The 24,263-nt window shown below is 41.6% G+C and overlaps 1 protein-coding gene across 11 annotated transcripts in view; it reads right to left on the bottom strand.

The window, feature by feature from the left end:
- LOC306841018 (AT-rich interactive domain-containing protein 1B-like) overlaps positions 1-24,263 on the bottom strand; it is a 202,035-nt gene that overhangs the window by 119,788 nt on the left and 57,984 nt on the right. For 9 of the 11 annotated variants that reach the window (XM_079370636.1, XM_079370628.1, XM_079370637.1 and 6 more), the window contains one exon: positions 6,541-6,693. In XM_079370636.1, the coding sequence (XP_079226762.1) occupies positions 6,541-6,693 (153 nt within the window). The remainder of the gene's footprint in view (positions 1-6,540; positions 6,694-24,263) is intronic. The other 2 variants (XM_079370631.1, XM_079370629.1) reach the window with 1 other exon arrangement.

The raw sequence follows: 24,263 nt of genomic DNA, 5'->3' as shown, positions 1-24,263 counted from the left end.
GTGCTGTGCCGCTAACTAGCGGCCCCTTTTTTTCTGAGCCATTATGATTGTCCTAACGGTTCCAAAAACACCTCTCCCGTTCTCGTTCATTTGCATTTGAATTGCAGCCCGGCTGTACAAAAACAAACATAAATCAAAAAAAGGGGAGGAAAAAAAAGAAGAAGAAAAAAAAAAAACTGTTGTGGATTCTCGTCGAGCAATTAGCGAGTGTCAGTCATTGTGAGGTAAAAAAAAACACACTAAAATTAAAAACATTGTTTTAAACACACACATACACACCATCAAACACAAAACCTAGCAGACACAAACACGTTTAAATATACGTATATATATAAATTATTTCCTTTTTCAATTTTATCATTTAGCTTTCGCCTGAAAACTCATCAAGCTTAAGTACTCGTCAGCGTCGGCCAATCGTAGTGTGGCAGGCCGAGGGTTGCCGTGGCGATACGCGGGGACATTTAGAGGACTCCGATAAACTCTGCCATTTAAAAGGTTATGACAATTAACGCGGCTCTCCGCAAATTACCACTGCCAGACCTTTACCCACGGACGTCTCTCTCTCCCTCTTATCACCCTGCACCCAGCCTCGCTCTCTCTCTTTTGCTCTCTTCCTCCTCCTCCCTCTATCACCATATGCCCTCCATTTCCACAGCCTCTCCTCCCTACCTCCCTCTGTCCACCCCCTTCCAGCTAGCAGCACTTTTATTATCCCGTTAATTAACAGAGTTCTTCACTTAATATTCAAATGGTGACCAATTAATGACATTGAACTTTGAGCGCCCCACCCACCCACATGCACTGCACCTTCTACTTTCATCGCATCCTTTTCACTCTCCATCACACATCCTCCTTCCCGGCTCTCATTTCCTCCGTCTTGTCCTCTCAACTTCCTCTCCATCCTCCCAGCGAGTAGCTTCGTCGAGCTCACCTTTCCGTGTGTCAATGTGTGTGTGACTTTGTGTGTGTGTGTTCATGGGCTGTCAGCATGATTGAGGCAGCAGTGGATACTATAGTACAGTATACAGCCAGGGGTAATAAAGCCAGGGGGGCAGGTCGCAGAAAGGCTCCACGGCCTTTTAATTAACCTGGTGTGATTAAAAGCAGGAGTGGTGGAGGGTGGGGGGAAAGGGCCTGCTGCTGCTGCTGCTGCAGCCAGTGAGGGGTGGAGAGGTGCCAGACAAGAAATAGGAAATGACACAGTGTAAGTGGAAGGACTCAGGTGATGTGTCAGGTGATGTAAGCATCTATGGTTTCAAGAGAGGCGTACAAATAATTCTTTTATCATCACTTCTTAATGCAACCACAATATAAAATGACAAATGGAACTCTGCCCCAACCTAAGAAACTTCACTTACAATCATTACCCGACGTCAAGTAAGTTTATCTGCAGCCTTCAACAGAAGTGCATCAAGAAAGAACTTTTCAAAGAGCTGGGTGATTTCATCTGCAAAAGGATTTTGTGTGATATATTGAATGCAAAATATCACATCTCCAGTGATCTTCACATTTAGTTCTGTAATAATAGCACAAAGCATGTTATTTGAGGAGCACCTGACAGTTTCTGTACTTTTTCTGCTAAAAAAGGTGAAAAATTATAGGAAGCTGAACCTGCTAACACCCTGTGTCTTCAGTTTTAAACAACAGCCACGGCTATGAGCATCAATAAGGAACATCTAGACGAATGATTCAGCTTCTCCCTATGCAGGTCCCCGTAAAGTGAGCTTGTCTCCTCCAATCAGCTTAGTGCTCCTCTACGCCACTTCAGCGCTCCCCTGAGCCCGTTCTCAGACAGGAAAAGGAAATAGTTAAGGCCAATAGAGGAAACGAGCGGTGGGCTCAGATTCACACAGTAGAGAAGAGAGTAGGGTTTTTTACTACAGGGAGTAAATGTCATCGAGAATGACTCCCCCCCCTTCAAAGAGCAGCAGTCAAACCCACACAACTCCATTATGAACCACAGTAGCATTCAGAGCTGTATCCTCCAAACAGTTACTGTAAGGCTCAAAGTGGGCAAAACTGTACTGAGCTACATGCAATTACTCTCCAAACATGCATTTCAGACAGTTTCCTGGTGAAAAATTAAATAGCGGGTGCTTGATGGGAAAGATGATCAAAGCTAGTAACATGTTCTCACAACATTATGAGTTGAAGTCTGGCAGCTGGCCAACGCTGCTTCCACCTCCTCTCTCTCTCTCTCTCTCACACCAGTGTAAACTACCCTATAAAGCAAACACGCCATAAAAAATAATCTCCAAATTCTTGAAATTATAGCTCTCACATTTCTGTTTTTATGAGGTAGAAAGTATTAGACAGTAACAAAATATCACACACTTCATCTGTTATGCGTCAAGTGTAATATGGCCAGGGAGAAGAAGAAAGGGCGCCCATTTTCTCCTTTTAAGCGATTTGTCTTGCGCTGTAATTGAAGCCAACAATCAGACAAAAAACATTAGGGTCATGATATTTATAAGGTCTGTTAAAAAATATGCTTCTAGAAAACTGGCTTCTATGTTGTAACTTCTTAATATTTGACAGTATTTTGCTTTTTTTATAAAGCAGCAATCTGTTTTTGTTTTTTTTTACCAGCTCAGAGCTGAATTTTTTACACAGAAATTACAAACCAAGTAGCGTACGAGGTCAAAAAGTCTTCTCAATCAATTAAGTCAAAGCTTATGTCACAGCGTGTCTGAGAACTACAACTTGCAATCATCAATTTAAAAATATCTGCTGTTCTCAAACACCCACAGCACTCACAAACCACCAGCAAACCACCCACATTCATTTTTTTTCAAAATCTACTTCTTCACTGATGCAATATTTTATATATTTTTTATTTTCTCATATCAGCCTTGATGTCTTAGAAATGTCTCTTTAGACTGCGCTGCTTCTCGCAATCAGATGAGGTCACAGCAGTGCAATAGACTCAAAGAAAGACGTCCTTTTCTCTTCGATTTGTTACAAAACCAGCTAATAGCGGTCGGTTGCAGAGCAAATTTCATGTCAAAGGCAGCTGGAATGGTTCCATCAACTGGAGGATGTCCTCTGGCTAGGGTTAATGGGAGTGGAGTGGGGGGAAAGGAACTGCGGAAAAGCGCCAGAAGAACAAAATAAAGAACTTTTCAGCTCGGATCTCTCAGAGTAATTCAGGGTCAAAAATTAGGGGTCAAAAACACAATGACATCCTAATCTGGCGTGCGCCTGCAATTGTGTGTTTGTGTGTGCATGTAATCCCTTCTGTGCGGTTCACGTCATGTCTCATTTCAGCCCAGAATCACACAAAAAGGTCACGGTTTGACCTTTTCACAGCTCAGAATTGCTGCAGCGCTCAAGGCTGGAAAGTGTACACACGTAGACAAAAATTTATACTCACTCAAAGCAGAGAAATGAAAGTAATACAGCACTGAGCTGAAAGCACATCGAAGGCTTTGTTTGCAATCTTGGCCAACTGCACTGTGTAGGTTCAATTATCCAAACATGTTACTCTTGGATCCAAAATCAAAGACAGCGACAGGCTTTCTTTGTGATTTCAATGAATTCAGTTTTTTTTATGCTAGTCTTTCCCTCTTGAAATTCCTCTCTCACTCAATCAATGAACAATTAACTTTGTCTTAATGCCACTGCACAGGCTTGTTTTTGTCATGTGTAAAATGTCACGTTTTTTAATGATCAATATTGTGTATTTTCCATAATTACTCGACTATGAACGGCTGAAATAAATTGAGTGCTTGGACCTGGATTTAGCATTTGTTACAAAGATGGAATTGATGTGTCTGCTTGCAAGAAAACACTTCTGTCTCAGGAGATCTAGCCTATTATAATCTATAAATTGCTAGTTACACACATAGGATATATGTTTACCCTAAAAAGGAACGCTGGAAAGAGTGTCCTTTCTAGCCCCTGATTTATTGCTGTATATCTTGTTTGTGTCTGATACTGACCAAAATATAACAATGTATAGTCAATGTAAAGCTATGGGGGCGGGGAGCTTATTAGTTGATGAAAAGAACAGATTCAGTTGGGTCTGGAGTTTGATGGTTAGGAAATAGGAACCAGGAGGGTTGGCAGATTTCCTGCTGTTTTTCTGGAACATAAATTGCTCTATAGCTCAAAACACATATCTAGATTAAAGGTAGAGACAGCGGGATGCAACATTAATGCCTGCTGAAGGTATCGTGGCTTTTATGCAGCATTAACAAGCCTGTGTCCTGATTGAAACATTTCTCCTTAAAATAACAACATTCATAACCGTAAAAAAAAAGATGAGGAAACCAACTCCCTGGTTACCACAGCAGTTGTCATAGCAACTAATATGAGACCTATCAGCACAGGTGAAACAAAGCTTTGGCCAATCAAAGTGCTCGGGACGAACTACCTGGTGTATAAATGTCAGCAAGGGTCAATTGCTGCTGCATCATCTGCAATGATGAAAACACACCATTACTGTCACAAAATGTCAACGTGGCCATGGATCTCAGCCTCTGCTAGTTAGAGTGAATAATGTTTGTTCAGAAGGCAGCAGGTCTGTGTGTGTCAGCATGTTAAGTGAGGAAATAAGAGTAAGTGCTTTTTCAGTGTGAGACAAAAGGCCTAGTGGCTGAAACGTTCACTCAGTCTGAAAATGACTATGCTCAGACTAACAATTTCATTTTTTGACAACCTGCCTTTGTGCTTATAATGGCTTTTTTGTTGGCTATTTGTCTTAGCGTGTGATGTGATCTAGTGTATTCATGGCTGTCTAAAGGAAGTTTTAACTACATCTCAGTAAATCACAATATAAGTACCTACACAGACACACTTCTGCCAAACGTAATCTACTAGTGCAGATGCTAAATAACTCTGTCCACATCTGTGAACTCCTTATAGGTACAGACTCGATAACAAAAATGTTTTAGTGTCGCGCACATTGTTTTGTGCATTTCTTTGATTTTTTTTTTCCACCATCTCATTTATTTTCCCAATAAGTACTCTTATGTATTTTGTAAACTTCTTTCCTGTGTACGGATGAGCTGTCAGTTTGCATATCTTCTTTACCTGTTTGTTCACGCGTGAAAAGGAGCAATCAATCTGCATTAAGTTCAAGTTTTAAAAAAACTGTAAAGTGTCAGAAGCAAAAATAAGTACCAAAGATTCAACATATCAAGGTTTTAAAGAATCTTATCTAAAATCTTCTTTAAGGGAACCATGAACTATCGACTAATGCTCTTCCTTTCTATGAAATGTGGCTGAGGGGAATTATGAAATTGCACTAAGTAAAATATTTGAAAAGAATTGCGAAACTCTTTAAAGCATTGCTTGAGTTGCACCTTTCCTCTGCTTCACAATGCGGTTCTCTTGTTTTCATTGTATAATGATTGTATTGAAATCAAACTATTTGTCCCATGTGAGATAATATGTGAGCTGTGCTATGTGAGCCAACATTGATGAATAAAACATGGGATATCAGCACTGACATAGGTCTTGCAGAGTTGCTCGGGGCATCCCTTCTTCCCTGATCTGTTCTTTCCTGTTTTCTTTTGTCTCGCCGACTGCTCTTCTTCCCTGTTCCGTTTTGATCTTCTCTTTCCTGTCCAGTTCTGTTGTAATCTCTCTCGACTTGTACAGTTCTTTTCTCTTGCTCGTTTTTGTTCTGGCCTGCTCGGATCCAGGGGAGGGCTGTTAGCCAGAGTCACTCTGCGCAGGACAATTGATGCCTCTGGCTGCAGAGTGGATGAGAAACACATGGGCAGCCTTCGCTCAACTCCAAAACAGCTGCCTGAACTCGCCTTCCCAATGGAAAACTTCTATAGAACATCTTTTTGAAACTTGGCAGGATAAGTCGAGATCCATAACTGTGAAAAAAAGGCCCTTTGTTCAACTGAGGATTAGGTTGAAAAGACGTGTTTGTGTACATGGAAAATGTTATTTTTTTTCTCTACATTAAGATGGTCCAAACTGTGAAATTGTGTTGCAATTACCTTCCAATGCAGTTTGTGTGTAAGTGTGTGTTTGTGCGTGTGTGTGTGCACGGGTAGGAGGTTGTTTGGAGAGTAAGGAAAAAAGAAAGACAAAAAATATTGAAGAACAGAAGGAGTGAGATTTCCCCCATAACACCTCCATGAATAATGCAAGGGAATAATAAGACCAATACAATAGGGCTGTTGGACCACCAAAAAAACATGATTATGTTTATACACAAGCCCACATATACACTTACTTACACACACACACACACACACTAACACACATTTTATCCCACAAGATGATCTCTCTGATCTCAGCGATGCAGGAATATTTAAATAGAACCTATTAAAAAAGATTTGGCTGAAATCTGTTTCCTGCTGACGATTCCTATTTACTGTTCATGTCCATCCAATAAGTGGCATCTGAACATCTATGATCTATGATATTTTTTATTATGTATTTATTGAATCTCCATAATTGTTTCCATGTTTTTGCTCATGGCATGCAAAGGAGACTTAAATGTCTTGGCCAATTTTTTTTTCCACAAAAGGAAACAGCACAGTGGGTGTCGATTTGTGTGTGTGTGCTTGTTGGTACCTGTTGTGGCGGTGGTCGAGGCTGCAGGTAGGGGCCCTGGGTCGGACCTGGTGGGGTTTGCTGAGGGGGGCTGAAGTACGGAGGGGTTCCTTGCTGCCCCGTCTGCTGCTGACTGTAACCGCCCATCCCCTGCTGGCCATATGGTGCCACCTGCTGAAACAACCAATCGGCCGACGGTTAGCGGGAGAGATTGAGGTCAGGGCCAATGTTGAAGAAAAAAAACCCCAACACTTTAAATTCAAAGTAATCCAAAGAGGCTGTCAGGTGCACTTTCGGTGCAGGCTTTTACATCAGGTGAACGGTGATGTAATATGTGGAGAGTCTGAAAACCTAGATTCACTTGGGATAATTGGAACTGCAACAAAACATCTCACATGGACACCCCTGTATCCACCTCATCTGATTTCCTCCTCAGCTGAAGTTCTTTATTTAGCTCCGACCAGGCTGACACTGTCTCCCAGCAGCCCTTCTCCTAATAAACTCTCTCTGCAGAGAAGTCTAACTTTATGTGCTCCGGCTTGCCAAATGCATCCTCCTCTGTACATTATCCCATTCTCGTTCAGCTCACAGATGGGATGAGGTGTGTTGGAAATTACTGCTGGCGCGTCCCAGGCCGTAACCTTAATGAGGGACACATGGATGAGCTGGGGCATTCCAGAGCTGTGCAGTCAAAAAACTAAGTGGCGAGGGCAAAGCAACGCCAAGTACCGATGCTGCATTTCATGGTGGATGTGGGAGAGAATGTGAACAGGGAGTGCGTGTAACAAGCTGGCAACAACACAAATGTAGTCCAAATCCCTCCTTGTCATTTGTTATGACTACAGACAGCGCCAGGTGCTCCTTACTCCTCTACGGATTTCCTATGGAGGATGGGGTTTTCTCTCACACACACACACACACACACACACACACACACACACACACACACACACACACACACACACACACACACACACACACACACACACACACACACACACACACACACACACACACACACACACACACACACACACACACACACAACAGCCAAGTACAGACTATTAAACTGCATTAACGACTGATGGTGAGGCAATCTGAGAGCACTTTTTATGTCACGTTTCCCCCCCATCATGTCATGCTGCCTTTATTATTCAGTGAAGACCACAAGTCCTGCCACAAACTCAATAAACAAGCGCACAGGCTGCAATTTGGGTCGTGTGCACAGCGCACAGTCCACCTCAAGCTTCTGCCCTGGGCCCTAAACTTTGAAATGCCCCTTTAAATCTCTTTGGCAGGTTTGGCAAAGTAAAACTCTCCCTTAGAGTGATTTATATCTCAAATGATGGCTCCGGCGTGACGTTACTCCTACAATTCTGTCTTGTCAGATCAAAAGCACAGAGCACACATCCAGATTTGTAGTTTTACAGCGATGGTTATGAGTAGGAAGAACTACTCGTGAAAGCCCTGTTGAAACTGATAGTATGCGTAAAATAAAGGGAAATCGAATCCTGCTTCAGAGGCTGAAGTTGAGAGTCATACATTTGAAATAGTTTTGAAGAGTAACTTCCTTTGAGTGGGTGTTGAATAAAAAAAATAAAAAAAAATCTTCTCTTGACTCGGACAGAAGCTTTTTGACTCTCTGAATAGAGATGATTGGACTATGTAGAATACTTTTCACTTCAATGGAAATCTGATTAGAAAGGACAGGTCTGTGTGTGTGTAAAGAGTGTGTGTCGTGCTCAGAGTGTGAGAGTGTCATTAGGCCGATGAGAAAGACAGACAGGGTGAGATCAGTCTAGCTGGCAGAGAGGTTAATAGCATGGCCCCGCTCATGCCAACAGCACCGTTGGATTCATTACTGCCAGCCAGGGCAGCGCACACACACACACTTACACACACACACACAGACACACACACACACACAGACACACACACACACAGACATCATACTCACATATCATATACTCAAATGAATACACATGAATCTAAGATGTCAGTAAATAGGGAATTGTTAAACTAAGAAGGACAACTATGCTTGTATACACACACACACACAGACACACACACAGACACAGACACACACACACACCATTGTCTTTAGATTTGGATCAAAGCTGCTCTGATAAAACAGCAGCGGCTCTATCCAATGATCAGTGATGACAGCCCAGAGTAACACAGTGGGTCTCAAACTGTTCTGGGATTGGCAAGGATTAGGTCGCCATGGAGATCAAGACCAGACAACTGTGGGTGGGTTCCATCCTGAGACGAATATAATGACAGGCAGGCAGACAGATATGGACAGACATTGACAGATAGACAGAGGAGTACATAGACTAATAGGTGTAGGCAATGGCAAAGATAAAGCACATAAAAAAAAAAGGTTATCAGAGAATTGTTCTTTAGGTTTGAGTCGCCTCGATGCTATAAATATCTTAATAACAAAGCATGAAAGGCTTGTGAATAAATCCTAAACCACACCAGTTTCTGTTTTCTTTAACATTGCCAGTTTGAGTTGCAGAGATTTTTCATTTTAAAATACACATGGGATCCAGATAGCAAGCGTGCTGGAATGAGAAAGCCTGAACACATGTAACATAGATTTGTGTCTTAGCTTTAAACGAGGATATGTACAGACTGGATGGGTACAAAGACGTCTGAATGGGTAAATATCATGTGATTCTTATATCATGGTTTTTAAGAAGGTCAAATTCCAGATTTCTTACTGTATTCAGTCGGCGACTGGTGCGTTAAAGGTGTCATTAATATCACTGACAATGGCTGCACGTTTACTGGGACTCTTAAGTGGCCGTTGGAACATCATTCATCTAATAAGTGCTCTAACGTGAGTTTCTCCTGCCATGACAAACCCAAAATATCTGCTGCTCTATTAGAACTGTAAGTGACTTTTTGCGTCTGGTAACTGTTTGCAGCTATATGGGACACTTTTAATTGGATTAATTTTGAAGCGTGTGGTGACTCGTTGACTAGTCTAAGTTAAGAAAACTTTCAGAAAACATTTAACATTGAGCACACTTAATTTAACATGGTTACGCACGGGATCAAAGTGCACTTTGGTCCAATCGGTTTGCAGATTGGGCTAAAGTGAACAGTGCTGGCAACACCAGCCTTCACAGTCGTCTTTGCAAATTACAGTGAATATTCATTGCTTCAGTCGAGAGTTTATATACCAGTTTAAATTGACATAGACTAAAACTTCATTTCCTTTTTCTCGAGTCAAATACTGCCAAACTCACTATGAGACGCTATCCGTTCACTGTGCTTGTTTACATCCAGGTAGTAAAGCATCATGGCAGGATGGAAGTAGCCTCTGAAGCTACAGCTATTGGCTGGGCACTATTTTACATAGCATGTGACATAGCATAGAAACTTTTATTGATTTTAATAAATGACTATTTAAACCAACTAGTAATCCTGGTGCTGACTCAGAAGGCTGCTGATTTTATTCGTTTATCCAGCGAAAGGCACACCGCCCTGTTTACCACTGTTTACAGCACAAAAAGCATCATGAGTGTAACATCCAACATCCACACAAAGAGGCAGCGCTTTCTCAGAGGACTAAGATAATCAACATTGGAGTGCTCGACGCAAATGCAACAGGCCATTATCATTTCTATAGAAGATGGATTAATTATAAGGAGATGGGTACTTTGAACAAAAATTATATCCAGAAGAGCTGTAAAACGTTTGAGGGCATTCAGGAGGCTTTTTTTTTTGATTACACTTTAACTGATGAGCAGACGTGCTGCATCGCCTGTTTTTATACCAACACTACAGATCGCGTGTTTCATTGCTTTTATAAAACAAGGTAATTATTTTTATTACACAAAAGGTACTGTAAATGCAGCCATGACATTTAGTTTATACTTTCTTGCTCATTGTTGGCATCATCTCCTTTTGAAGCCGTCTTAAATATTGACCTTTTATTGCAAAAAAAAAACAAAAAACAACAACTTATCGAGAACCTTTAAGAAGCGTCCGTTTTCAATATATTCAAGAAGAGAGTTTTGGCACATGACCAAGCAAGGAGGCAGACTATCAGGTAAGCATGCAGAAGAAGAAACAGACAGAGACAAACAACAAGGACAAAAACAGGCAGAAATACCGTCAGTCAGTCAATCAAATAGGCAAAGAGAGAGAGCAGGCAGACTGCAGGTCTAACAAGTAGCAACCTGTCACTGTGGCTTTGGGAGGGAAGAAAGAGTCATTCAAATGCAGCGTCTGTTTGATCGCTTGGGGCGACTGTTTGAATGTACTGTACCTACTGAGTACATAACAAGCTCCCTGAAACCTGATTCTCTTTGACTGAGAATATGCTCGGTGATAAACATGCTTGCTGTGCTGTTGCTTATTTCAATAAAAATAACTGCTGGAAGTAGAAAATAAGACCATTTGCTGCCTTTTTCTTCCACTCAGGTGTGTGGAAGTCGACAAAATAACAGAGTGATTTATCCAGAGCGTGTTGGCAGGCGCACAGTGTCAAATAAATGTCTGTAATGAAATGACAACAGATGTGAAGTGCTGTAGGGAGAAATGACGCAGAATAGACGTCCTGCGAAGCAAATAATTCACCATAAACTGCAGAAACAGTGTGATGAAAATAAAAAGCCTTGGCGGCATAATAAGATACAAAGACACAAACACTTACAAACACGGAGAGCAACTCAATCAAAAATCTATCAAAACAAGAGTCAGATGAAAAAGCAGACAATATCTCCCTGCTCTGCAAGTGGAGAGAATAAATAGCCCTGCTAACCCATGCCAGTGTTGTGTGTGTACACGCACGTGTGTGTGTGTGTGTGTGTGTGTGTGTGTGTGTGTGTGTGTGTGTGTGTGTGTGTGTGTGCGCGCCTTAAATCAGCTGTTTAAAGACCTTGCACGGAACAAGGCACTACTTGTAATTCAAATCGGGCCAATGAGCAATGGACAGGAATTTTCATAATTCTACCGGAGTGGCGACACGGCTGGCTGGCGACAGGGACCACAGGTCACCCGCTTTGAGTGACAGATGGGCTCAGCCAACCAGAGAGCTAAGCAGAGCCAGCACCTCCGTCCCCTTAACATACACATTCACAGGCAGGCATGACAGGCGCACACAGGCACCGCATTAGCAATAGCCTTCTGGCCTGCTAGTCGTTATGCTTTAAATAAACAGAGGAGGAGGAGTTTAAAAAAAAAAAAAAAAAGTAAGAGAAAGAACTAGAAATGAAACGAACAAATGCATGGAACAGACACAGAGACACAAACAGTGGCTGAGGAAGATATGGAGCGATAGGCAAAAGGGAGATAGAAGAACAGTGTTACAGACCGAGATACTTAAAGGCATGGATAAAGTGATGTTTCACACGATAAAGATAGAGAGAGACAGATAAAGACAGGGATGCAGACAGAGAGATATGTGCAGAGAGAGGAGTGACACAGACAAGTGTAAAAGAGAAGCCGAGGAAGAGGAGCCTTTAGAGGAGGGATGCGGCTGATGTGAAATAATGATGAAGACAAATGGAGAGGGGAAGGAAAAAAACGTGAAAGAGCTTCAGTGGAGCTTTGAGTTTTCTGCTACTCCTATAATTTGATGAACATATAGGAGAGGCAGAGACAAACAGACAGGTGGATATTATCCATACGACTGCGCTGATTGGCACCAAGAGCACCAGGTGAACGTAATTAATCAATTAACGAGCTGGGAGAGAACAGCAGAAGTACTGAATGGAAAATGTTCCCAGCGCACACTTATGTTGAGAGGAAAATGTCACACAAGTGAATATGTTGATTTAAAGAAGAGAGCGTGCCAGCCACAAAATGTATGTTAATTTTATTTTAATTTGTGTCTTTCATTTTAAACTGCGCTGTTAATGAAGAGGACTGTGTCTCAGTGTAACACACGAAGGAAAAAACGAGGTGTAAGACGCAAAAAGAAAAAAAAAACTGTTTGTAGAAACTGATGGTACACTTTGCATCTTTATATAAATACACAGACGAATCACCAGTAAATAATCAGTTTGATAAGCCGCCATTACTGTGGCTGTCCTAAGGAGTGAACTTCTCTTTGATTTTTAACCATGACTTTCTATGCTCCTTTATTTTTAAGAACAATTTGACAGACTTATGGAAGAACCCGAGGAGTTCATCTTCAGATGAGCATGAAGAATATTACAGTATTTTTGCTCCTCTCCGAGTGACCTGGTGGTGTTAACGTGTTCATCACCAGCCAATTAATGAAAGGATGTCGTTACGTTCAACTAGCCAGCATAAGCAGGTACAGTAGGAGAGCAACATACAAGCAAGGCTCCGAAAATAACTTATCACCGTTAATGGTGGCAGGTAGAGGAAAAAATTATATTTTCCTGCAGCCACAATAATAAACAGTGTTTTTACTTCACATATACATTTGTTTTAATGCATTCAATTGAATAAATACGGCGATCTTTTCCATTGTAATGGATGTAAGTCACTGATCTAAGCATTAAGCAAAATAGTCAAAAAATGCACATTACAAACACAAAACAAAAACCCATCTATGCATGGTTAAATTATTCATTTCAGACCACGGCTACATGTAATCATTACAGTCATGTTGAGTCCGCAAATCAATACTTGATGAATATTTATAGAGACCTACTTCACAATGCAACTTTAAATCCCTGTTACGAATCACTCCTTTTTCTGGGAGCTCCTGGGATCTCTTAGGTTTCTCAGGAATGTTGGTGAAGATGACCTGCCCATCCTGTCCTTCTTTCCGCATATAAGACCATCTCCCCTATCCCATTTCAAAGCCCCGCACAGTTAAGCAGACGGCTGTTTGGGCGGCCAAAGATTCTAAGAGACGTTTTTTTTTTCTTGCCACACAAAGAAGGATTAAGCTGGGTCCTTGAAAAATAGCAATAAGTAAGGTATGCTTTTTGTAATGCTAATAGATTGACTGAACTATTGGAGCGACTGTTGGGGTGCTGATTGGGATGGCAGTAGCTCAGTCCAAGGGATGTTATTGACGAGAATAATGGAAATTGGTCTGATCACTGGAGATTTCACGTACTGACAAGTTGCCCTTGGTCGAGGCGCAGAACCTCCAACAGCTCTGAGGCGTCTACTCAGCCCCCTCACTGTGACATGACTCCATAGGTCCTGTTTGTACGCGAGAGTATTTTGGGCCTATATGGGTGAACATTGTGTCTTTAAATAACCGAATGTAAACACCCATTTCCCCTGAAGGATTAATGAAAGTATCTAAAACATACTAACAGATAAATGTAAACTATTATTTGTTTACTAAATACAGTTTTTAACAGATTGAGCTAACTAGCTAGTTGATTATTGTTGTATTACACTGCATAATAAAATAAATATGTGGCAGATGGTCAGGTCAACTATTCATGCTGAAAAGATTCCTCTATAGTATGTATATAAAGTCAGATATCCTGTCCAATACAAATTTATAGCACATCAGGTGTTTGGCATCATGATGTATTGATGTATTGCACCAGGTGATTTCATTGACTGGCATGTCTCCAACAACAAAGGAAGAGTTTATCAGGGCAACTGCCTGGTCTGTATCACAACTCTAAGCTGGAAGCTTCAAATACAGGACGTGTGTATTCTAATGTTTAAAGTAGACTGCCTCAGAGGTTATCATGGAGGGGAAACATAGCCTGATCCCTCATCGCTAAAGAAATGAACTGTGTACCAAAGAAACTTGATGAATGTCAAAACCAACCCTATACCTGCTCTGCTAACATTAGCATGCATTACATTAAAAGCCCAAAGTCATTGATTCAAACTGACACCTTCATATTTAATCCAGTCCAAGCTGTATTAGTCTCCTGGCATCAAGCTAAACATGTCTTTCATTACTAGCACTTATTCATTCACGGTGGAGATTGATCAAGAACTTGTCATCGCAAGCTGCTGGCAAATAAGTCTCAAACAGCCTTTCAGATATTCACCAAATAACTTCTTGAAGGTGTTTTATGAGGACACAGTACTGCAGGCTTATTATTGTACCTTCTGACTGACAACTGCTCTTTAAAAAAAAATAATTATACACGTATGTGTTAATCACTGCATCAGTGGAGGGATGGATGTGAATATTCAATAGCCGACTAAATTAAAATAATTGCATTTGTAAACAGAGTGCAAAATGATGCAAAGGATTTCTTTTTTTTTTTTCATACTCAGACTCTCCAGCAGTTCAGTGAATCTGAAGCCGAACTTAAAGGCAGATAATGAAAGGAACTTTCAGCAAGGGAGCGCAGCAGGAAAACAGTTAGGGAGAAATGGCACTGTTGACAGATCTGTCAGTCAAAGCATGAAAAAGTAAACCGGCATTAAAATAACTCTGACATCTGTGGCAGTCGCCTCATCGCTTTTTCTTCAGCTTCTCTGCTATAACTGGCAGAAGCATTTCAATGAATCCAACAGTAACACTTTTCATTTGACCAGCATCGTTCCTTTTGTCTTACGCTGTCTGATCTATCACACCTTCAAGTCTCTGCCTGGGAACAAATCCTCCTTTGTTTAGACGTGAACAAAGTGAACTCAGAATGTGGATCATTAGAACGACTGGGGGGTATTTCATTTTGTCGACTTGAAGAAATGTTCTACTATATCATGTCTTCTATAATGACTGATAAACAATAATGTCACGATGGATAAACAAAGTGGCGCTGTACCGTTATCATGGTTCAAGATAATATTCAGTTTTCTTATTATTGTTGTAGCGCTTGTGTAGTTTTCTGACTACTTAGAGATCTTTTTTTTTTTTAAACCCCTGACCATCAGGTTGACAGACGATCACTCTCACAACTGAGCCACAGTCAACCAAAGGCTTGAGACTGATCCTACAATCATTAGCCTCATATACTGTTCAGTTGTTTTTACTCCTGTCATACAGCCGAACATTGTGTTGAGTCAACTATGCTTACATATGATGGAAGTGATTACCTGAAGTTGGAAAAAGGTTTTTCAGTTATTGTTCTCCGAAGCTTTAAGTCTGAATCTCAAACCTATAAAGAACATTTCCAGGAAAGATGGTGAAATAAATGAACAGATTTTGTCTATCAATCTTTGAGAGGAGAGAAGGAGAGATATACTGATCAATAGTTGGAAAATCGACTTAAAGGGAACAATGGCAGTGAATGTTAAAGTGTTCTTTTTCAAAGCGTTTCTTAATTTAATTTTCTTTAAAAGAATAATTATTAAAATGACTCATAGATTATTGCTTATCTGTCATCATTTGTTTTTGGTCTGTTTTTCTGTTTCTTTTCTTTGCAATGATTCATGAGTGGTCTGTCTTGTTTTCGATCCCATGTTTTTAATCTGTGGGTAGAATAAACAAAGATGCTTTGGTTTCAAACTGTGAGTTTTTGGATGCCTTACAGGGATCAAAACATTTCATCTCAGATACACTTATTGCTGCCGCCCTGGTGTTGACATTCAACTTGTCCTTTTCCTTTTTCTGTTAAAATAAGAAACATATCTTGCCAGAGAATCACAGAATGTAAGTTTAACTACTAAACTAAATGTTTGACGTTGTTGTTTATCTCAAATGGATCATTGTAGAAAAAAATCAGCATTACAACCTCATTCATTGGAACAAAAGAGGGACTGTGTTGGTCCAGTCTGTCACTGGCTAACTAAATATATATCCACTCGTGTTAAAATGCAAAGTTGGCATCAAATGAAATGAAACAAAGTTCCTTTTTCTCTGAGCTGAGCCGGTGCAGTCGACAAGAGGTTATCATTACACTCAGGACCAAAACAAATCAAGCCGCGTCTTCAGCTCTGTGCAGTGATAAGATCAGTCGCTCATCACCACCAGCACCACGAGCACTCATCTCGAGTATGGAGAATGAGCTGGGAACACCGTCTCCGGGTCGTGAATTGCAGGCGAAGGTGAGTCCCCGAATGAAATGTGAGGCGTCTGAGGAAAAGGATCAGCATCAACAGGCTCATGATTAAACATAAGGGAAGTAAGAGGGGACGCATCGGCATGCTCGTCATCGCCCTCATAGCTCTAACCCCCAAGGTGATGGCGTTGGCTCTCTGGCGCTCTATACCTCTCTTTGATGTCTCCTTCTCTTGCTCCTCCCCCTCCTTGTACATCGGGAGGCCCTTGACATCTCAAGGAATGAGCTGCCCTTGGAGGGGTGAGAGAAAGAGCGAGTGATATACGGGACTCTAGAAGATGAACCGAGACGCTGCACATCAAGCTGAGACTAAATATGACTATATAGACACAGGCACATTCAGGCAACAAAGAAAAAATAGGCAGCAGATGAATCGACTGTTTTTCTTCTTATGAAGCATGGTGCACTTCATATACGGCAGCTTTTTTTATTCCCAAATTTAAAAAAACAAAAAAAACACAAGCCGCTCTATTCAAGGATTGTGACTTATTGACCTGCTGATAACATCAACATTACACTGACAGCGAACAAAAAGCGAGCACATAGAGCAGCTTTCCACTGATAGACAAGCAGGCGTGTTTTTCTATATTTTCATCTCAGATCCTTTTCTGAACACTACCAAATGTTGCTCTCTGCCCCCTGTCTGTCTTCCTTTATTTCCCCCGCTCTCTCTTATTCTCTGTTTTCCTGCTCACATCAATTGATGGCTGGCTGCAACTCGCGCTTGCCTGTGTTGTTCCAAGCTGGAGCGTAATGGAGACATTTGGAGAGGCAGAGCAGAGCAGGTTAATGCTCTCCGTAATGTGTGTGTGTGAACAGCCATTTACTTTTCTTATTTTCATTTGTGTGTGTGTGTGTGTGTGTGTGTGTGTGCGTGCGTGTGCGTGTGCGCGAGTGCCTCTGGGCTCCGTGCCACCAGCTTCAAATGTTTTCCCCTACTAAACTCCTGACCCCAATCTGAGGCCAAGAAAGACAGAAGAGAGAGGGGAAATTGGGAAAGAGGGACAGGGGGAAAAAAGCAAATGTGATTCTTTCTTTTTTATGAAGAGATGGAGGGGAGGGGGGGGGCAAAACAATTGATCTGAATAGCAGAAATAAGGACAAAAATGCAGCTGCTGAAGAAAGTCTGGAAGCTTCCCCAAATACAGTGTGAGAGAAAAAAAACTAGTGAATGCATTGTTGATCACCTGAACCCCAGAGTTTCTCAATATTTATTTGGGAAATTAAGAGGGGGAAACTACCGCCCGACGGTGGATGAAAAATCAAATTTAATCCAGTCTTGATGGAGAAAAAATAAACCTCATTAAATAAGGGAAACAGGAAAAAAGACTTGCAGTACATGTAAACATCTCAATTCAGCACCAAATAGCCCTAAAAACGTCTCTTAGATCAATCATTTCAGAACACAGCGGCCTCGGCTCGTTTTTCACCGCTTGCTGTGATGACAGGCTTGAACTTGTGTAGGAGTCATGTCAATTACATCTGAACAGAGAGAAGGGGAGGGAGGGAGGGAGAATGGGGGGGGGGGCTTCTAGTTGAAACACGCTTGTTCACCATTAGCCGTCGACATCAGCTCGGGAGATTATACTCGTATTTTACATCCCCTGCTGCGAAGTAGTGTTGGATGCCGACGCTCTGAGGGGCTGCTGTGTTAAATGACAGTGACACAATGGATCGTTGAGTTCTTTCAGGTCAGCGTGGATGCTGTTCGCTGTGTTGAACATGAATTTGTTGTTGGCGAATTGAAGATGATGGGGTAAAAGGGTTACCTGCAGGTAGGCCTGTGTTGTCAGTGACACCTTTGGAAGGATCAGAACCTCCGACGCTCTCACTTATCCTTACTTTGCCTTCTTCTTCGTGTCAACAGCGTGCTGTAGTGTTAAATATAACTCAAACTGTTCTGTGAGCTCTGCTCAGCTACATGGTTAGGAAGTTGCATCGTGTTGTACTGAAAGGTGTTTCAAACATTTAGTCATACCTCTTTGTTTAGGCGCCTCAGTTCATTTGTTTAACATTAATCTCTTAGTTTGCTGTTTTACTCCGGACAGGTTGTAATGGAATCTTTTATGTTTAACATGTAATAAAAAGTAAGCCATTCAGTCACTGCATTATTTCACTAATGCCAAAAGATGACTCTGACACCCAGCCACCACAATCGGACTGCGTGGTCCCCAAAACCACCGCCGTCCTCGTACATGCACGGCCTGCTCCGAGCTCCACCTCAGCGGAAAGGAAGTGGAAGGAAGCTCGTTAGCATTAACAGCTGGGTGATAAAATCGTCCCTAGTTATTTACGCGTTGGACATGAAACTCTTGGAATATTTTAATCCTACATTTGTTTTGTTTCTCTCTAAGTATGTTGCAGTTTTAGGAATACGAAGCAGAAGTCCTGACTGCATATTGTCCCATATGCTCTTTTGTAAAGCATCTCAAGATGACACTTGTTAAACATTGTCTCTATACAAAAAAAGATTGATTGATTGATTGATTGATTGCTTTGATATGTACAGTATAATCAGTACGCTGTCGTCGATAGCCTAGCTGTACAGAAGCTGTAGTCCTTGTCGCAGCAGCTGTGGGTTCAAATCCGACCGTGGCGCTTTCCTGTATATTTCCCCGCTCTTTCCACCAAACATGTCCTGTCTCTCTTCCGCTGTCCTACCCTTCAAAGGCTAAAAGGAACAAAAAAATAAAAAATAATCCATGTCTTAGCTGGTGTTTCTAAAGATTGGAAGTCATCTTAAAATTGATTTTGAAGTCATTATAGTAATTCAGTCAAGCTTTGAAGCGAGTCTCATATATGCTGTGTAACAGGGCTCCGTCTTGTTCGTCTGTCCTCGTACCAATCTAACACCAAAAGTGTGTATCTAGGTAAAGCCTTGATCATACCAATCTAGGCCTTCTCAGATCTGTTTTCAAATGTTGATGGTGTGTCAAGTCTCTTCTCTCCTCTTCCTTCAAATGAAGCTCATGAAAACGAGATGCGGGCGCAGACTTGACCTGCGTTAAAATGTATCTCTAATCTGGAAGGGAAAAAAGAAAACGGAGACGAATTCTCGGTGAGCCAATTAGAGCAGCGACTAATCCCTTAGTAACTCTGTAAAGACGTAAAGCGTCTCCTTCTTTCCTCCCTCTCGCACTCGCTCCCTCCGTCTCACGCCGCTTTCATCTCTCTGCTCTTTTATCTTATCAATAGGCGCATATAGAGCGCTGCAGACGCAGAGCGCCGAGCCTGGATCTTTAAAAAAAAGAAGAAAAAAAAACCCACTACATTTATGACGTTTAACAACACTTGCTGGCATTCCACTAAATTATTTCAGATTCCAACATCACCTGCTTGAGTAGGAATGATATAGTGTAGAGCTCATACACCTAACGCAACAACTGGGATGAGCTGACAGCTGGGTTTGTAATCTAACTAATAGCTTACATGAAGTGTATAATCCATTATCTTTATTTTATTTTAACCATGTGTTTAGTACCCTGCTTATCATGAGAGGACAAAGGACTTCACTATGCCTGCCTGTGTTGGGCCGTATTTTATGTTAGATCTAGCACACACAAACTTTATATTGGTATAATTGAAAGCATCTCTCCAACTCCTCCGTGAAATAGGGAGGGGTTTTCTATCCCCTTTTCCAGTTAATGGACACGTACCATCATCTCCACGTGGTGTCTGATTGGCTGAGAGCCACTCCACAGCAGCGGGGTAATAAAAGTTACAAATGAGAGCAGGCTATTAGAGCCATTGACGTGCGTAGGCTAGCTTGCTAATTAATTGATCCTGAAACTTCATCTATTTTGTAGCTAGAGAGAAACCCTTAATTAATCAGCCTTTCCATATCGTTGTACTCCTTTCTTTCAATCCTTTTTCTCTCTACTATTTTAACCCCTCCCCTTCCCCACCCTAATGTCTCCTATAATTGTGAGGTGAGGGTCCCGTGGGCTGGCACGGAGTGCAGGTCCAGAGTTTCTGAAGAGACGGGAAGAAGAAAGTGTGTGCTGTGTGCGTTTGTATCTGCGTCGTTCAGACGAGTACTTTGAACAGGCTCCGATGTTTCAAAAGGCTTTCAAAAAAAGGGAGGGGTGTGGCGAGGCTGAAGTGGTCCCCTTTGCACCCCTACCCCTCCTCTCCCTCCATCTTTCCTGGCAGAGGGGCTGATTTATTGGGGCTTCCCAGCCATCCGTCAGAGGCAGCAGCGCTCACTGCATTAACCCCAGAGACAACCCCAGCACCCGGGGCCCCTAAGTGCTTCCAAGTGGCCCTCGCTTTCCCCACTGCTCAGGAACCCCCCTGCCTAGGCTCAATCGATGTCGTAAATTACCCATCTAACTCCCTAAAGTCGATAGCCCACAAGATGATGTTTGGAACGACAAGGACTTTTACAGCTTTTTGTTTGAACAGAAACTTAAAGGCCCATTCACTATGTTCTGGCCCTGGGAAGAACCTCTGTAAGTTTTGATGTCCAACGTTGACTCTGATTAACAGCCTTTGTATGTGTTTAGACTGATAGGAATCAAAAGTAGAGGCTAGATTTACTTTCATTTGTGGGTGCTTTATTTGATAGGACAGCTGAAGATTGACAGGAAACGTGGAAAAAGAAAAGAGAATGCTACAACATACTGTAGCACCTGGACCTGGAGTTGAACCTGCAACCAGAGCGAAGAGGACTGTAGCCTCTGTACATAAGGGTGCCCGTTCTAACGACTGGGCTCAACCAGCGACCCAGGTCTGGTCAAGTATTAGGAAACTTTGACTGAACTAACTCTGACAACAACGACCTTTGTTGTCTCCGTTGTTGGACTTGTTGTTTCTGATGAGCTCTGTCAATCAATAGTTTACATGAAATATGTTTGAAGAGCACAGGTTTAAATGACATCAGAAATGAAATCAGAACTCCATGTAGCGGACATCTTTTCATTGTCCTGCTGTTAAGGATGCTTGTCCACTACCACCTTGTTGCAGCTTGCTGAGACACAAAAGGAAATGGGCGATAGTTCATTTATTAATAGAACCATCCCCTTGTGTCATTGACAATATGATCAAATTGCCTCCTTTAAATAAAGGCCTCATTTGTAGTGATAGTAATAGTTGGTGGTAGGGTGAAATTCTTAATAATATTTGGACTTTAGACGTTTATTTTAAGAGAACAAAGGGCTAAAGAAGCATGAAGTAAAATAAAGCAAAATATCCAAATCATTATAATCAAACTGAGTGATTCACTCCTTATGTTTAGCTGGGGTGATATAACAAGTTGGAGGACACTAAAGCCCTGTTTCCACCAAGCGGTTCAGTTCGGTTTGTCTCAGTACGGTGCAAATTTTGTGGTGTTTCCATGGACTGAAGCCGGGAAAGATCCCCAAATTACCGACTTGTGTTATCCTACTTTTTAGGGCCCTTCCGTTGGGGTAACAAAAATATCGATCCGACCCTAAAAGGTGGCGCTAAACACTGCCGTCCGTTGATTGGTCGAAAGAATCATCACTTCCCATGTGACAGCGGCAAAAAAAACCCTGCCGTGTTTAAATACTTTTTTTTTTTTTCTTCTCTTTGCGGCACACAGCCTTCTCTAAAACAAAACTTGATTGTCTTTTGTAACAAAGAGAACAAAGAGTAGATGAATTGCTGGATGTCTTCCATCGGTGGTTTTGTTTACTGTGTCGTGTTTTTCCCTTTTGTTGAATTCATTAGCGAGTTAGCTGTTAGCGATTAGCTGCTATCAAGTGACTCTATTACGTAGCTTACGTAGCTATGGGCATCCGGCTTTCATGCCGCCTACCAAATATGGCACGGTTGCTTTAAGGATGCAGAAGTCAAAGGCATTAAAGATCCGTTGTAGAAGAATCACAACAACATGTGTTTGTCAAAGGATAACACAACTAACGATTTGAGCAACAAAGTAAAAACAAACAGTCACCCTAAAACATCCCAGAGACAAAGCTAACTAAATCTAATGGGTTAGAACACACTGATGCCCCGTTTCCACCAAGCGGTCTGGTTTGGTTCAGTGCACTTTGGTTCAGTTCAGTACGGTAAACCCTGGGCTCGCTTGTCTTTCCATAGCCAAGCTTTCCCTTATTTAGTAAACAGAGTGTATAGCTAGATGGAGATAATAGGAAATAGTGTGACATCATAGCTTCCCAACACAGCCAGCTATTAATTAAGTTCAACAAAGAAGAAGAAGAACAGGGACACAGTTAACAAAAGGGACTCTTTAGGGTTGGATCGGTACCCTTGGCACCCCAACAAAAGGGTACCAAAAAAGTAGGGCGGAATGGATCCCTTATTTTGGTACCATTCCCAACTATTAAAAGTGGAAAACGCCAATAAATGTGTATCGTACCAAACCGAACTGAACCAGACAACTAGAAAAAGGGCTGGAGCAATCCCTAAATACTGCACTAACACTGAATGTAGACATTTTGCCTTGCTGTCGTAGAAAAGTGCTGGTGTAACTATTCACATTAACAAAGGCTCTGCTCTATTCAAGTGCCCTAGTCCTCCCTGACAGTGAGCCACACTGCACACTACCAACACCCTCACACTGAAGCAGCTCAATGGAGCAGAACCATCATTCATTTATTTTTATTATTAACACCTGTGATTACCTACTGTAACATATTAAATATGTTTTTTTCTGTGAATGACTGTCCTTTCTAAGAAAAGACATATGGCATTATTATAACAACCATTAAAATAAAAAATAAGTTTTATTGAGTGTCAACAACTATTTTCAAAAAGCCATGAAATGCATTGTTCACATTTGCTTGATGCTGGTTCCAGTGTAATGGTTTCAGCTGTTTTGAAAACTTCTGTGAAACATGTTTCTCTGTTGCATAAAAAAACACATGGTGCAAAAAAAAAAAACCCAACAAAGAAGCGAGGAGCCGTCTTGAAATGTGTGCTTATTGTTTGAGAATGTACACAGCTGTTGCCCACACACTTTTGAAAGAATACAGATGTATTATGTTTCTGTTCTCTGTCCTTTTTTTATTTGCCTGCTGTTCATAACCGAGTAAAAAAGGGTTTCGTAAATAGTCATAAAAAGAGACTTCATAAAAAGGTATATAGTTGTGAAGTACAGTGGGGTTATGTGGTTTGTTTGGATTGAACAGGCGGCATGTCGGCCAGGTTTCCACTTGACTCTAAATGCTTGGCTTCCATTAGGTTGGCCCGATGTGTAAAGAAAGAAACAGCCAACACTAGTTATGGTTTCTGCCTGACTCACTGACACACCTCCCCACACACACACACACCTCCACACACACTTTTTCTGCTTTCACTTCCCTGGATATAGCTTCTTTTTTTTTTTTTTTTCCTTAAGCATTTTTTCTCCCCTTCCATCACCCCTCCCCTCATCTCACATCAAACACTAATGTTTCCTTCAAATTCCTTTTCCTCTCCGTCTGCCAACTTTGAAATCACAGGAAATTACGCTAAGAATTGGCTGCAAATTTTTCTCCCCCTTTACTTTATTATTTCTTTTTTTTTTACTTTCAACTTCATTCCACTTCCCAAACAGACATTTTTCTCGTGTGGCCCGTCATCCCCAAGACACACCAGCCTCCTTTCTGAACTTCTTCCTCTTCTTCCTTCCTATTTTTGTCTTCCTGAAGAAATGTTTGTTCTGGCTCCCGCCACTCCACACACACAGCATCTCTTAAACATGCATACTGTGTTTCTCGCCCTTTGTGTCATGGCCACACTGTCTCTCTCTCTCACACATGCATGCAGACGCAGCACCGCACTAACTACCTCTAATGCAAGTTGAAGGCTTTTTGTGCTGCAGACTGGTAAGAAAGGTTGTTGGGTTTTTTTTCA

This window comes from Symphodus melops (genome assembly GCF_947650265.1).
Source record: "Symphodus melops genome assembly, chromosome: 19".
NCBI lineage: Eukaryota > Metazoa > Chordata > Actinopteri > Labriformes > Labridae > Symphodus > Symphodus melops.
Note: the sequence above shows the minus strand (reverse complement) of the source record. Positions and strands in the feature narration are given on the sequence as shown.